This window comes from Phymastichus coffea, unplaced genomic scaffold (genome assembly GCF_024137745.1).
Source record: "Phymastichus coffea isolate CEN01 unplaced genomic scaffold, Cenicafe_Pcof_1.1 PCOF00055, whole genome shotgun sequence".
Taxonomy (NCBI): domain Eukaryota; kingdom Metazoa; phylum Arthropoda; class Insecta; order Hymenoptera; family Eulophidae; genus Phymastichus; species Phymastichus coffea.
In genome coordinates, this window is record NW_026706866.1 from 1,604,893 (window position 1) to 1,621,928 (window position 17,036).

Below are 17,036 nucleotides of genomic sequence, written 5' to 3' on the forward strand. Positions count from 1 at the left end.
ATGGCTAAATAGTAGTCGTTTTCCAAGTATCTAGAGTAATGAGGTGTACTTGTATAATATCTTGACAATGTGATAAAATTCTATATAAACATTTGGACAATTATATTTGTAAAGTAATACAGATTTTCGCAAAAAAAAATTCAGGAAGCGAATAGCAGTGAAATCAAAACATTCGGAACCATACTTCATTCAAGTGTAATATCGACGAATAAAGAAAATAAATTCATAATAACATTATCGATTATTTGATCAAACAAACAAATTTTGAAGGAATAATTCAGGCTGCAATGGGTACTACGTTTAATCGTTTGGAAAAATGGTGTAAAATATAATTTTTTGTGTGTAAGTGGTAGGTAGCTAGTGTATGCTGCTGTGATATTACTTCCTAATATCATCCAAATCAATTATCGTGACAATACTTATTAAAAGAATACACAAGTTTTCAAGTATAAAGCGAGAAGAGTACATTTTTAAACAATTATTACATTATCTACAATTTATTATATATTGTAATTATAAGTAACAGCCATTCTTTTTCTCAACAGAATAAAGAATTGTATAAATTTCCATCCAGTTAAACTTAAAACCTGCAATATATTATGTTTATTTTATATTTCTATTTTGTTATAGTTGCGGAAATATTATATTTATATATACTATGATAAACGTCTTATCGACTGATGGAAATGAACAAGAATTGATAGATCGCATCGACGAGCGAGTTTTATGATACGCCGGTAAATTACCATTGAAGAGTAAGATAAAAAATAGATAATTATTTGTTTTTGTCTAAGAAAGTTAATTAATGTTAGAAATTTATCGTTGAAATAATTATTTATATAATCAGAAAATTGGTCATTTCAAGAATATGTTTCTTTCTTTGCTAACGTCAATTGTCAAAATCAGCGAATATTGATTTCAATTTATTAGACTTTAAATAAATAATGGTAAAATAAAACGTTTATGTTTTTTCATTTATATATTTCTACAGGATACTATTCTATTTTGTATCATTAAAAAAAAGGACTGTATTTAGTTTTTCTCAGTAAATACGGATATAAGGGTACAGATGTAATGTAATGTTGAAAGTGGAACAAACGTGCAGAGAATCAATCGAAACCAGTAAATTATTTTTAAATAAACTGTCACAACAGTTGCGATATTATCTGTGAAAATATTTTAAACAATGATCTTTAATCGTGATGCTTTTCATTAAAGTAACCAAGCTGATTACATTATTAAATAAATTCTTAATTGTAATTTTGGAGGATAAGTAATAAATTTTCAATTTGTTTCTCACGAACGATATCGAATATTTATATATTTAGAATTTTATTATACAATGAAGTAACTTAATTATTGACTACTGAATATCATTGAATGTTCTACACATAATATTTACTATAGCTATAAAGAGACTTGTGAAAAAATTCTGAAGACAGAATTTCCCTTGAGGTTTCGTATTCCATCAAGAAAACGCAAAATTGTATTAATGTCACTGATGGCTTCACAACACACAAGCCCTAATCGAGTTAGCTGCACAATGTATTATCCTTACAATGATATCGCCAATAAGTCAGCCGCAATATAAGGAGTGGAGTCTCGATTCTTTGCCGCAGTTTGTCAGTATCCGTTGTCCAGAAGCCATCCACAGGTGTCATCTACTAAGTAAAGTAACAATCACTTTATTAAACCTTTAACTTGAAAGTTGAATGATTGTCAAAAAATCTTTCCACGGTAAACCCATGTATTTAAATTTAAACGTTTAATATGACGTCACCCATAAGAAATACATTGTCCTCAATTTTAAACACTTCTAAACGTTTAAATTCAGCGACAATGTATTTCTTATGGGTGACGTCACAATTACACACTTAAAACGTTAAAATTTAAACTCATAGGATTTTAAGATTTTGCCGTGTTCGAGTTGAATTTTTTTAAAGATGACTTTGTTTGATTTTCATTGTTTCAATTGAAAATTCTATCAGTATTCGATTATATATTTTCAATATTTCAAGTAAAAACAATCTCGGGTTCTAATCTTATTCGATATTTATAATGAAATGAATCCTGTGTGTTTGGCAGGGCTATTTGTCACTGGTCATATTCAGAGTATAAAAGCGAAAGCTCGCTCGATCAGCCAGCATTCTAGCAGTTGCTTCTGTAGAAGGCGGTAAGTTTTTTCTAATGACAATACGTTGATGAGAGCGTCATTTTATAATTGAATAATATATTTTTGTTATTACAAAAATTGATAAAATATGAGAATGTAATGTAAACTTCCGTGATGTTTTATTATAAGCTTTTTAATAAAATTTATTGATCATTGTCTTCTCTGTTTCAGAAAACATAAGCACTCGAAAATGTTTACTACTCGATTTGCAATTCTTTTAATTGTGGCATTGATTATTACAATCATCAATGTTGATGCTGCATATCGTAAACCACCTTTCAACGGCAGCATTTTTGGCAAACGTGCCAATTCCATTTCTGGTAATCGTCATGTACTGATTTTAGAGATAAATGTCTTGTATATTTAAATAATCAATATAACTTTCGTTTGTTGTACAGATTATGATATGGCGACCCGAGCTATGGATGCTATATGTGAAATAGCAAGAGACAACTGCAATTCATGGTACTCGCATCAAGATTCTAACTAATACAATATCGTCGAAAAATTTAGTAGATTGAAAATAGTAGGTCGAGCGCTTGAAGTTGAGCATCAAGAAAATGTCGGTTTAGTTATGAATAATTAAATATCTAATATTTTAAAGAAAAATCATAAAAAAATATCAATTTCTTTGCTATAATTTCAAAGTAATTTAGTTCTATGATCCTTCGTCACTATGTATAAGCTATTATTTATTCAATAAAGATGTGATTCAAAAAAGTTCTTCATTTATCTTTCATCTTACATCGTCCTGAAATAATTCTCTCTGGCACCATTCATTATAATATTTTAAGTTGTGTTATTATTAAAAAGTTTTCTATGAACAGAAAGAACGATTACATGTTTAACTATAAACTTAAAAACGATCTTTTTCCAATAATTTTTATTCAGTATGAATACGTAAGAAAAATTAGTGATAATTACTATTTACTTCAATTGTAAAATATTTTTAATATATTGAAGAAAATTTTCGAAGAAAAAGAGAAGTTTTTTCTGACTGATAGCGCAATGTCAGATTATATCGATATAGAGACATATGGCTAGAACAGGGGCACTGACTTGCGGTACTTGTTAAAATAGAGTTTGAGATAAATTTACTCGATGTTTCATTTAAGGATTAATAAATAATAAAAAATTAAACTAAAATATATTAAATATTCGTAGTAATATAAATTGAAATAACATTTTTTTTCCGCTGAAATATAATGTTGATTGTTGTTTGTCTATCGAAGATACCTATGGCTCTCAACAGTTTTATAAATATTATACTTTATTCTTTCATGTTTAAATCAACAAAGACGTTAAACAAAATGCAAATGAACTATTTTATTGAGGTCGTATATATTCTACCTATAAAGATCAATGAACTAAAAAGAATATAAGGGCTCTGACCTGTATGATGTTTTACAAAAGTTACATGTAGCCGATATACGTTTTTTGAATAGGTAAAAAAGTTTTGTCCGCACCGTACAAATAATATCGGTAACTTTTGAAGTAACGTATGTGAAAATTAACTTTATTAATTAAATCAATTTTGTAATGATTTCACCACTTTTACCAAGGCCGTATTTGAATAATTTCAATTGATAATCTTCATAATTGGAATAAAAACTACAGGTATTGAATGTGTAAAGTGACTGGCAATATTTACTTGGGTTAAACGTGATAGCAATAAAATGGAAGTAAATTTGCCAATTCAAATTAAAGACGTGGATAAAATAAAGAGGGCATAATTTAGCACGTATATATGAGACATTTTAGTTTCATCAAGTTCAGTAGTTGTCAAACTTTGAACAAAATGGCAAAATTTGAAACTCTACATTTTCGGAAAGGTTCTTTTTTTAAAGGTAATGTATGAGTGTAATTTTTACAAAACTATGCAAGTCAGTTTCGTCTTTTAACTATATTTCTTTTACAATAGTTGTAGTAGTGGCAGCTATATTAGCTAAACTTGGAGTTTATGATGCAAATGCTGATGAAGTACCAGCTTTCTTTTTAAAGATTGCAAAACATGTTCCTCGTATTGGGAGAAGTGAATTAAATGAACATTCTTTCGATACAACTGTAAGATTTTATGATTGATCTATAACCATACTACTCTTTGTATATACTAAACAATTGTCATGTTCATGTATGAAATATAGGCTGATGATTACCATGCGAGTCAAATTTCAAAAAGAAAAATTGGTTTCCAATCAGGTCTGCTATTTAGATGGATATGTATCGATAGTTTATAAATGCTTCTGAATAAATTGTATATTTTTTCCTGTTGATGATAGAATTTGATACTCAAGCCTGGCAAAATTTTCCGCTAACAATTGAGGGTCCACCAGAATTATGGAGAACCTTGGCTGGATACAGTAAAGATTCACTGCATAAAGCATCGGTCGAGTGAGTTCAATGAAAATTAGAAAATTGACATGACTTTAAAGTGCAATTTTATTGTGTTGTCTAGTTTCAACAACGAATTATGGATGCGAGACAAAAGGACAAAAGTTCCACAAGTATGAAATAAATAATTATAGGTCAATAAAACTTTTAAAGTAATATTATTTTAATATTTACACACTATACGAGGTGATGGAAAAAATTGAATCAAAAATAAAATCAATATAACAAGAATATTGCAGATACTTTTTAGAAATGCATGGAGAGTTTCTTTCAACCTGAATAATGTTCCTCCGGTATTCACATCTCTGTTGTATACATTTGAATTACTTTCGTACCAACCGTAAGTAAATGAAGGCGGCTCGTTCCGACTAGTAGAATTAGTCGATAATAGAGTCCGACGAAAAATATGCGCGTCTGGCGTGAGATGGCGCCAGCGGCCCGAACGATTTTCTCCTCGTCTCCCTCTTCGCCACTCGTTTCACGAGCTCGAGAGCGCACTCTCTGCGAAACAATAAATTGTTGTAATTACAATAATTCTGGTGTTTAAGGCACAAACCCTTTGTGTTTATGTCGTCGCCTCGACGTCGCGAGCTGGCAATTTAAATTCATTACCAAGGGCTCTAAAACACCGGCATCGTGCCTCACTCTGCTGCTACCACGCTGACCTAAATACCGCAAGACGCAATCGAAGATTGTTTCGCGTTTGACACAAGCACCGTTAACTTGTCTATCGAAGCGTTTCAATTTGCACCGCGACGTACGCGCGCATCTAGTCGGTTCCTACACACTCCTCGACTCTTTTTAGCGGCTGCCATTACGATCGCCGAAAGCGCGCTCAAAATCTCTTATCATTAGCCGCGACGCTTTCGCAAACGCGGCGCTGTCGAAAGTTCGCGAGGTTGCGAATTTGCCGCGGCTTTCTCCTCGGCAAAGACAAATTTTATAGGCATACATAAAATTTGCCAATCGGTCGAAGCGTTGCCACTGCAGGTCGCATCTAAAATTCAAAGCGCAGCGTGGCTGCGGCGCGCGCGCGCGCGCGAGATAGCGAACGGCGATTCCCCGAAAAATCGTAAAGAGAAAAAAGGCTACGGCAGCCGGGCCGCTGTGCAGAAGACAATAAAAAGCCTCGCCGATAATGATTGCGTCGGGGAAAACGCGCACGCGAGCGCGGATTTTCCAACGGCGCGTTTTCGCGTCGGGCTGCCGTTACAGATGTTTTTTTTTTGTTTTGCTTTGTTTTTTTTTCCGTTCTTTGATCGTTGCTCGCGTGCGCACTGCAGCGCGTAGCATAATGAAACGAAACTCTATGGGTGAGAGACATTTAAATGTTGCTATTGGATTTGAAAGCACAGTCATATATACGATCGCGTTCGACATGTCTGCGCTTATATCTCTTGCAATTCCAAATGAACTTCTGGGAATTCTTTGCGCAGTGATCGACTGATTTTTTGTTATCGTTGTAGCTGCATGTAAGCCAGACTGAACTGCGGATAATAACCGTATACATGGTTGGTTCACGCCGAAGAAAGCATGATTGATTGAATAACGACTTATCGGAAACGTCATTGAAAAACTGCTCCACCGCAACCCTAATTTATTCAGCAAGTACAGAGACATTGTAATGACGAATGCGAATGACTCTTATAGTTGAATAACTGAATTGTGCGGTAGAATTGCGGGGTCGCGCGGCACCCTGAAAAATTGCAAGTGCGGCTCGGTTCTTTTAGCGGCAGGCTCGCGCGCTCCCGTGTATATCTATATATGTGCGTGTAACGTGCATGTGGGCACTTGGCAAGTGCATATAGAGTAACGATCGCCTCGCGGCCAGAGGCTCGCTCGAGCGGTCGTTAAAATTTTCCGGGAACCATTCGCTCTGTCCCTTACTGCACTCTCCTCTGGACGCTCGCGCGCACCTCGTACGTAGACACGAACATTTACGTATACGTATAGCCACACACACCGCGGCTAATTATTATTCCTTTCGCGTGGGGGACGCGCGCGAATTTTGTCCCGTAACTCTCTCTCCCTTGCTCTCCTTCACGCGCGCGCCCGCGCGTCATTTCGAGAATTCGCAAAAGTCCGTCGCACGTCACAAAAGCGAGCCGAGAAACCCGCTGGCGAGGCTTTCCGCGCGGCGACTCTCGCACCTAGCAATTTTACGGAAACCGCACGTAACGCCTCCTGTCTATGTCTCTATCTCGCTCGCTTCTCTTGTCTATGCGTTGCGCAACGCATCGCCACGCGAGAGCCGTGCACCAATTTATGGATTTTCTCGTGGCGACCCCGCGACACTTTTTCCGCAATGCCCGCACCGAATTGCCCCTCGCACGCGCACAGCTCGAGCAATTAACGCCGGAAAAAAAAAATCCGACTACGGCTGCGTGTAGAAAAACCGTGTTCGCATGAATTTTCCGTTCCTTTACGTGTCGGCGTCACAGAAAATACGTCCACGAGCTGAGAGGCACTTGACAGAGCTACATCATTAAATTTTTTTTCTACCGGTAAAATTACTTTATCCAATCTTGATTTGTTCTTTACTACATTGAAAAGCTGAATAAGAGTCTTCCTGAATAATTTGCTAGCAATAGTAAAACTTTTATGTCAAATACCATTTCGCCGTCGTTAAAAAAAGAAAATAAAGAAACATTTCAAAATTGCCGCTTGTCGACTGTGAATGCCAAATGTCGCAATTTTGTAGGAAAAATTTTCAAAAGACACTTCTGATACGACCGCGAGCTAACGATAAACATCAGTGTTAGTTTTATGGATTTGCGTTTTGTCGCGTTCGACAATATGTACTCCGTGTAGCTATTCGTAAAAACGTGTTTTATTAACATTGGGAAAATAGGTCGTACGAGTCGCTCCAGATCTGAGATAACAAAGGTGAAATGTAAAATGCTCGAGAACAAAAAAACTTGCGCGACCGAAGAAAAAAAAATTCATCGGTATTTGTCATAATTTTAGCAGCTGTTTTTATTTCAAATTTTTTCCCGAACAACGCGACTGGCAGTTAACAATTTTTTGCTCACCCTTCATCATCAACTCGCATGCACGAAATAGAGACTATCAATCTCGCACGGCGCGCTCGCTCGTATGTATCGGCAATCGCCCGCTCCGCGCGACACAGATTCCAAAAAAGAGAGGGAAAAATACGTCGCTGATGAAAACGGCCAAGGCCGATATATAGAAAAAAAAAGCTCGCTCGCTTGGCCGGAAGTGTCATATAGACTCGCTTGCAACAATGCACCTATAGAGAGAGAGAGAGAGAGACATAGTGCGTATATGCTATGGAGTACGGGGCCGCAGAGAGTCGCTTAATAACCCTGATTCGCCGTTTACCCGGACGCAGGGTGAGCGCGCACATAACGAGCGCACATAATCACGTAATGTGGTTATCATCATGCCAATTGCGTAAATATTTGCGCCAATTTGCGGCATGCGATACGAATGCAAGCGCACATAATATTGTGTGCGGCGTTGCAGTCCTATCCGCAGGCAGCCGTCGTATACCGTTTAATTCGACACGCGATAAGGCACACAACCAGTTGCGATCTCTTGTCGCGAGCGAAAACCATAGAGACTCTCTGATCCGCATCTATCGGCCGTGCATTCTCTAATTGCCAGTTTCGCGCACGCCTCCATTGCCACGCGGCTCTAGCCGCCTCGTTTCGGCGATTAATTACTGCCCCGTCAAAATCAATATTTCTGTTGCGCCGCTAATGTATACGAAATCTTTGTGATCAAGCTTAGACCGATTGAAACCTTAATGGTGTTGATGCAATTAAGGGAGTCGGCTAGTCATTTTAATAGTTAACTGTGACGCCGCGCGCGTTCCAATTTATTAAAACATTTTCGTGTGTAACCTACAATAACTATATACTATTATAAAATTTAATTGACGTTGTTGTTACAGTGATGAGTTATAATTGAAGACCACGCAATTTAATTTGTTGCGCGCGAGAGGAGCGGAAACAAGACTGTACGTGCGCGCAGTAAAGTGTAGGTATTAATTATTGATAAATCGATTAATTCGCATTAAAACAAAGAAGCTCGCGCTCCGAGACAGTTATGAATTAACAATTACATAAAACTCCGTGGTAGCGCGCCCGGATCAACTCGTTAAAGTTAAATGTGAGACTATCCTAATGGGGTGCTATATTCACGTCAGCTGTCGAACTATTCCACATTGGCAAAATTGAGTTGATTGTTGTACCAACGTGTCATCGTTCGATCGAACATTGCCCTGCTTCGCACGGAATTCAATTAAGCACCGCTTCTAACTAAAGACAAGATTTTTTTTTCTCTTTCTCATGAAAGCTTCAAGATTAATTTAATGTCAGAGGCACATGCAAAGAAAGACCGGAAAGGAAAAAAGGGATGCGACTGGCGCCTGTCTCCTCGCCTTCCTCATCTCTGCGGCAGGTAGAAGAGGATCAATTAGGCAAGAGCATAAATGCTCACGGCTAACGTTCTTTTTTATCCCTCTCTCTCTCTCTCTCTCTCTCTCTCTCTCTCTCTCTCTCTCTCTCTCTCTTTAGAAAGAACCTGCCACGTGAGCTTGTCAGGAAGAGAGAGAGAGCTGCACTCGGCACTGATGGCGGCGGTTATTTTTTTTGTTTAACTAGACCGAGGAAAAGTACTTTCCCGCTCATCCATTGAGGAACGATGCCGCAGGTCATTCATGATGAGGCCTCGTGTGCCTAATCGATGAATATAGTTTTTGTTCCAATTCAGATTATTCGAAGTAGTCGATTTACCGTTCGATGGAGTAATTAACCGAGTATGCGTGGACAGATAAATCAATGTTGATTGACTGTCATATTTTATTTCATCACCTAGTTGTACGGGCAGAGTACGAGTGCTCCAAACAGCGAAAAGACATTGGAATCAGGGGAAAAAAACAATTGAAGAAATAGAATGTAATGGAAACAACTCGCGCGGGGCAGGTCCAGTCAAAGCCATGATGATGAAAGCAGCGGTGACGACGGCGGCATCAGTCAACAGTCAGTCGCGGTGGCGTCGGCGGTGAGTTACATATCGGCAAGTCACCTCTGCCATTGGAAGACTCTTGTAGCGTGTGAAAAATAGGTGTAAGAATATAGGCGGTGACCAAAGAGAGAAAAAGGCTTAGCGTATTCACACGCGCGGCACACTGCGCGAGAAAGAGACGAAGAGAGGAGCGAGGGAGCGGAGGCGCTTTGTCATGCCGGGTAATGATGGCGGCGTCGTCGACGCGCCAACCGCGAGAAAGCCGAGAGAGCGAGAGAGAGAGAGAGAGAGAGAGAGAGAGAGAGAGAGGGAGAAAGGCAGAGACAGAGAGAAACAAAAAGAAGCAGAGTTGAGTAGCGAGCGGTAGAAAACGAGCAGCAGAGATCCGCCACCGTCATGGTCCTTTTGATTTCGCGTTCTGCCATTAAAGATGAATCGGCGCGTCGCCCCGGGTTACGCCGATAACATCGAGATGCCGCCGCTGCAACCCGCGGCCAATTAAGCGCGCTCCGCAAAATACGCAAATAGGCTTGGGGATCACGTGACCGCGCGCAGGCCTCGCCCGCCGCGCATACATTTGCGCGCGATGGCATAATCTCGGCTTCTTTGTTCGGGTTCGCTCTAGCTTGGCGCGCGCGACAACTTGTCCTCCTGCGACGCCGATCCTGCTTGGCTTGCACGGGCCCATTTGTTGAATGAACTGTTTACGCCGCTGCTGCGACAATCACCCATTCATTAACACCTCGTATGGACTGCTGTTCGCAGTTCATCAAACTCACAAAGCGCGCCGCTTTGTATCCAATTTATATAGCCAAAGAAATACACGTGTATTTTGTATGGCCATTAATAGACCAATATACAATCAAATGTATTATATATATACTAATATGATGCGCGGTAGGTAGAACCGGCCAGAGGCGGCCTGACGTTAAAAGGCATAATCTCGAATTTACGCTCGACCCAAATCAATAAAAGCGGACATTAACGAGGCCATCGAATTACTTTCAGTGAGCCGTGGCCAAAGATATGCGTAACCAATCCTTTTTTTCATCTCGCTCCACGCAGACGAGCCCCACACGGGCTATATTCTGCCCAAAGAATGAAAGAGTCGAAACGAAACAGAAAAGATATACTTTGCAAACACAGTCGTTTCATCGCGCTATTATACTCAACACGCGTACAACTAGTCCACGCTGATATTTTATGCAGCAACAACCTTACCGTGCCATCTCTCATTCCACCTTGTTAATTTTTCATTCTTCATGCCCGGACGAGCCGTAAATTAATAACAATGTAATTACACAAGGAGAAATAACGATAAACGATATGCCGAATACCCATGCTGCAAGGTCTTTCACGACCAGAATATTACGTCACGCTACAAATGTTCTACAGTAGGCCCATAGTGGAGATAAATGCACCAATCATCCGGCGTCTTTCAAATACGCTGCTCCTCGTTTTCCCAAAGACTGTCATTGTCAAATTCTAGTTGAATATACGCAAATGGCCATCACGAGAACGGTATGCTCGAAGGGAATAAGCCAACGTATCATTTTCACACCGACACCGTTGATTATAAATATTTTGAGTACACGACACTTGGGAAAATTGATCGAGTCGGATTATCGGATTACACCGTGTACTTAAGTTCTCTATACTCAATATTCAATGCTTTATACGTATGTGCTTTATACACAACAAGCTTACACTCAAGTTCTTCGGTTATAATGGTACAACAAATATGTAGAAATGACCAAATATACTAATAATCATTTCATGATGGCTGACTTCAATATTTATTTTGGTAGGACTCTTTAAGAACCTATGGTAAGGTTCTTTATTTTATATTATTTTATTATCAATAAATACTGAATGCTAAATACTAGTTATCGAACAAAAAAATGACAATGTATCGGAAGAATTGATAAAACATTTTTGAATAGCACAAGAGACGTATAAGCGCAAAATGTTTTAATATTTTATTTTTGAAAAGTCATTAGTTTGATGAAAACTAAGAATTGCAAAAGCGGAAATGGTATAAGAAAGGGGTGAAATCTATACCACTGTAAATCATTCTCGGCTGGCAGTGCTTAAGCTGTGAGAGCGAAGCAAGGCGTTAAATGAAATTAGCTCAGAGTTTGGTTGACTCGGACAGGTCGTTTAGCCAATCCTCGAAGGTTATAAATTATTCTTCGGTGACTTGCCAAAAATGAGAAAGATCGCCATAGACGAGTGTCGAGTTAGATTACACACTTTCCCATTTTGCGCACTATTGCGATCAGCTTGCGCAATTTTCAATGCAATTTGTTCCAAATGAATCAACTCGCATACAAAGTTTTAAAATTTATCTAGATAGCAGGCTAGTGAAATTATAGTCTTGGAAAATGTGTATGTTTATGTCTGATACAAGTATAATCCCTAGTTTCTCCTTTGATTTTAATGCAACGCCTCGCATGCCAGACCACCACTGTATTCCAAAAAAGAGGAAAAAAATAACATTGGAAAAATAAAAGGCGACGCGCGCCTCTCTCATAATTCACACTACGAGGAACACGCACCGGGGCGCGAAGGTCCGGCGCCGGGCGCTCGAACGACGCCAGAAAAGGGTTCGTTCCAGAGAGTTGGAGCGTGAAAATTGGATGACCCCGCTCTCTCGTTCTCTCGCTGCTTCGTGCGAGTTCGTTATCTCACGCGATATTTTTCATTTTCTCGGCGGGCGTTTGATTTACTGGACAGAGCGTAGGTCGACAAACTTTACCCTGCACTCGATTTTCAAGCCGCTTTTCCGAAGCGGGGGAGGGGGACGGTTCACTCGTCATTTTTCACTTTCGACGCTGAGAAAGTCATTGCGGCGGCCAAACTTTTTACCGCCATTATCGACATCGATCAAAGTTATGGCTCTTGTATATACCTTGTAATTTTTAATGACTGTGGTTTAGTCTTTATTTGCGCTACAATTTTCACGCATTTTTAATAACGATCATAAATCCCCGTCGATCCAATAAAAGATAAAAGCAATGAATTATATAATACATCACGACATAATAACGAGATTCACTGGCTTAATTATGTCTTCAGGTTTCATCCCTGAATGAAGCGGGAGCGAGCGGGAGGAAGAGCGGCAAAAAATCAATATTCAGCAGCACCGTCCACTCGCCTCCACTGTTCCCGAAACGATCAAATAATTTCTGCCCTTTGGCGGATGATGTTTTTATTCGTGGAAGCAGCGCGCAGTCGCGCGATTCCAAAATGAGACGAAGAGCCAGCTCGGAGAGAGAGAGATACAGTCGGATTTATTATTGGCGCTCGCGCTCATGGAGAGGTCGGAAGTAATTATAAGCCGGACTGTTTGAATATTCGGACGGCGGCGGCGGCGGCGGCGCGAGGAGCCGGCCTCTTTGTTTCTCTGTGTGTACCTGCCGACTTGTTTCACAAACGAGACTAGACGAACGAGAACTGCGAAGGTCCGCGAGAGAGCTCATCCCCTGTTTTTTTATAGCCTTTCTCCTCCTTTATGTGCGTTGCCAAAGCCAAGAACAACGAAAAAAACACACAGAGGCGAGCGGAGCAGAGAAGAAGCGAAAGAGAGCGAAACCCACACGCGTCGCGGGGGCCCCTTTTTGCACATCGGGCCACATTTACGCGCCTCTTTTATTGGGTGCTAAAGCCATTCGAGCGCCGCGCGCTAATCTCGCGACTCGATCGACTGGGCTCGTTAGCCGCGGCTCGACTTGCGTGGTTTATTGAATGACCTACCGACCCGACCAATATAATATATTTCGTTTACGCACTTTCCGACCAAAGCGTCGCTAGTTTATTGTATGGATTTTGGATACGCCTCTGCGATCATTTTCCCTCAAAATACCTCATTCCTCAATTTATTTACGAGCTACTAGTTTGGCTACTTCATTTCAAGCTGTTTTCTACCGTCGTTATGTTGACATTCGTATATCCATTGAGCACCGATGCAAATCTTTCTAAATCTAGTTTTCCAAGTCCATGCTTTTGTCTAAAATCAATTAATAAGCAAAGCCGCTGTTTTGTGGCTCTCTAAAAATAGCCCCGGCTCTACATCTTCCTGACTCGGATTTAGGGTAGAAATTAGTCCCGCAAAAGTTTGCCCGTTCCTGGTAAATCTCGGGTGCGAGAGATTTGGCGTCGGAATTAGTAGTAGAAAAGTTGTTGGGAGATGGAGGATGAGTGATTTGTAGATCGAAACGGAACGCCCATAAATCTGACGATCGATAGCCCTTCGATGCGCGCTTTGATGAGCTTCGATCAGAAATTATTGGGCTGCAATGGCGAGAAAAGATTGTCGATTGCTTGGCTCGAGCGAACGGCACTCCTTTCCACGTAGAGGTCGAGTTCGAAAACAATAAAATATGCACATCCCTCGCGCGCGGACGAGAGCCACTTACCCTCAAAGTAGGCAGGGCAGCGCCGAGCGAAAGCCTCGCGGGAAATTCTTGCGCCGCAATCGGCCCGAGGCTGCTGCTGCATATGCAAGCATTCAACCCGTGCTCTCCTCTCCTCTCGCGCCTCCGCTCATTCGGATTTTCGGGGGGGCCTTGGACTTGGGCACCTTAGGGCTCTCGGACGCTGGCGCCGCGCGCGGCTGCCTTCAAAGGGATCCGTCTGTACGCCCATCTGTCTCCGCTCCGCCCCCACGAACCCAAAGACAGACTCTTTCGGTCTCTCGCAGTGCGTGCGTCACGCAACCAACCACCACCACCGCCACCACATGTAGAGGACGCCACGACAGGCGCAAGTCGTGCATGCGTATTGTGCTCCGGAGCACAATGCCATTCTCCGGCGCTGCCGCCAGTGGAATGTTGACTTTGCGATTGACGCGGTGCTCTATTCGCTCGCTCCCTCTCCGCCCGGTCGCATCTCCCTGTCTCGAGTGCAAGTCCTTGTTGGCGCGACGAGGCACGCGCGCGCGATAATTAATCGACTTTTAAGTGGTCAATCAACGCCGTAAAATCGACTCTGAAAACTTGCAAAATCATCGATGCTACCGAGCGCTCTTTTTCACAGGCCATCACGCGTAACAGCCTTACGACTCACTCAGCTTGACTAATGAAGCGCGCGTCCGAGGCTGAAAAGATAAATGCGCCCAAGGTGCACGGCGCCCCGGTCGACTTTTCTAGGGCTGTGAGAAACGTCCAAGATCGATTTCCATTCACTCTGGTACAGTTATGAGCTCGTTTTCTACTTCCTTTCCGATATCTCTTTCGCAGGACACTCGCGGTCTCTGCAGTTTTCGAAGCTCGTTATGAACGCGCGCCTTTACAGCCTCATTTGATGCGCGCGTCTCGTTTTCGCGGCTCATTGTCGATCGTTAGAGAAGAGCGAGAGCAACAGTCCCATGCTAATTGGACGCGCGAGAAAAAAGACCAACGAGGCTGACCCGGGTGACTCACAAAAGGAGAGAGGGAGAGAGAGAGAAGATCACAAGACCGCCGGAGCCGCGACCTTCCCCACCGACCTTGCACCCCCTGCACCGCCGCAGCTTCGTTATAAACCCTTTCTTTATATTCTTCTACTGAACTCTCTGCCTCTCTTCAAGTAATAATTTTTTTGCCCCTGTACGCTCCTTCTATCATTCTCTCTCTCTCTCTCTCTCTCTCTCTCTCTCTCTCTCTCTCTCTCTCTCTCTCTCTCTCTCTCTCTCTCTATTTCTTTTCCTTTTGCAACTTTTTTTTTTCCTTTTCTTGTACTATTTACCGAAAGTTAAATGGCTCAAGAGACTGTAATTTTTTCAAAGAGTTAAAATTTCAAGTAGATTTACGAGATACTTGGCATTCTTCATCATTCTTAGATCAATACTCTGAAGCTATCTTCGCGTAACATTTTTCATGTTAATATTTTTAATTTACTAGTCAAATTGTACAAATCTATAAATAATTTCAAATTTTCGCGCTAAATCATTATGTCGTATTAGCAAGCCCGCAAGCCAATCACATACCACAACCTTCATCTCTAACTGACCAATCGCAATCAATAGAGGCTTTACTTCTTATCATTCTTCTTTTTAATAAGAAACATGGGAGTTACAGCTAAACTTGTTAAATATATTGTCTTCTATATAGCACTCATACAGTTGCAGAAGTCTATAGAAAGGTTTTTTTTATTACAAGTTTATTTACAATCTTTTTAACACAATCAGACAATAAGTAACTTTAATTGCATTAAAAATATATTTTTTATTAGTGACGTATCACAATACTCCAGTAAGCTTTCTGTCTTAATTTTAAAGTGCGTGTAGAAAATAAATTAAGATTTATTGATGCGTTCATTAATTTATGTTATTTGAGTCTATTTTTTAGTAATGGATGACTTAAGAAGATTACTGATTAGTTTATTTGGGTAGTTTTGTAATCTGGTGTTTTAATTTTATTTTTTACTGATGGTACCTGTAGGACATGGTGGATAATTTCAATTAGAACGAACCATGGTACCTGTACAACATTACGTAGAACTTTTGATTAAAATGTTTCCAAGGTTTCAATATTCGAGTTTGAAGCAACACCTCATAGTGAAATGCCATTTTCCTCCGAGGAACCGGTACATTTTCCTCTATTTTTATTTCATTTATTTCCGTTGTGCGAAAATATGTTCTTTCCATGAATTTTCAGTCTAAGTGTATACCTAGATATTTTATGTGATTGCTTTGTGGATGGTATTTATTGTTCAGTTTAATAGATGAGCAGGTGTCTTTGAGAAGTGTGAACGTTGTATGTATTGATTTTTTTTCATTTACTATAATTCTCCATGAATTGAGTCAACTTTAAAAATATAGTCGTTCACATAAATTTGTAATAATTCAGATGCTCTTGTTGTCTCTGAGTGTGATACTAAAATTATTCTAATGTTTGCGTATGTTGTTGTCGTGATGTTTGGGAGCTTTGGTAGATCTGAGATATATAACAGGTAAGAGGTTGGCCCTAAAACACTGCCTTGCGATATTCCTGTTTCTATTAACTGATTTTTCCATAAGTTTTTACTTGTTTTTACCAAAAATATCTATTTGGTAAATAAGACTTAAGGAGTTTGTAATGGCGCTTTAGAAAATATATCTTCAATTTGTGCACGTGCTCTTGATGCCAGTCTTTATCAAACGCCTATAGGTAACGTCAAAAAATATATCAGTGTATAGTACTATTTGTCTTCAAGAGATTTTCCTATGGCAGATATAATTCTGTTTGCTTATATTCCCTTCATTGTAACCGATTCGATTAGAGTGCTGTCTTGGACTTCAAGGTGTTCGAGTATTGTAACTTCTTTCTGTTCTGTGATTAGTCTTTGATGAGGTTTGAATACCGTCGGTGATTTGCAAATATTGCTGGCTTTCGTCTATTTTGGTCTATTTACCGCAAGGTTTTCTAATTGGTGAAATAAATGTAGTTGGTCTTTTGTCCCGATATTTTTAATGTAAATTTATCTTTTGTCGTCCCACTTCTAAGTGGCTATTTTAATC

At 40.0% G+C, this 17,036-nt stretch overlaps 2 protein-coding genes across 2 annotated transcripts; both read left to right on the top strand.

Moving 5' to 3' along the window:
- The first annotated feature begins 1,602 nt into the window (after window positions 1-1,602).
- Window positions 1,603-2,885, top strand: LOC131665951 (SIFamide-related peptide). Its single transcript, XM_058938234.1, has 4 exons — window positions 1,603-1,668; window positions 2,086-2,173; window positions 2,345-2,499; window positions 2,572-2,885. The coding sequence occupies exons 3-4, from the start codon at window positions 2,364-2,366 to the stop codon at window positions 2,661-2,663; spliced, it is 228 nt and encodes a 75-aa protein (XP_058794217.1). The 5' UTR covers window positions 1,603-1,668; window positions 2,086-2,173; window positions 2,345-2,363; the 3' UTR covers window positions 2,664-2,885.
- A 1,086-nt stretch (window positions 2,886-3,971) lies between these two features.
- LOC131665987 (uncharacterized) lies at window positions 3,972-4,683 on the top strand. The gene is made up of 5 exons (XM_058938290.1): window positions 3,972-4,020; window positions 4,095-4,237; window positions 4,318-4,372; window positions 4,453-4,564; window positions 4,629-4,683. The coding sequence occupies exons 1-5, from the start codon at window positions 3,972-3,974 to the stop codon at window positions 4,681-4,683; spliced, it is 414 nt and encodes a 137-aa protein (XP_058794273.1).
- Window positions 4,684-17,036: the final 12,353 nt, after the last annotated feature.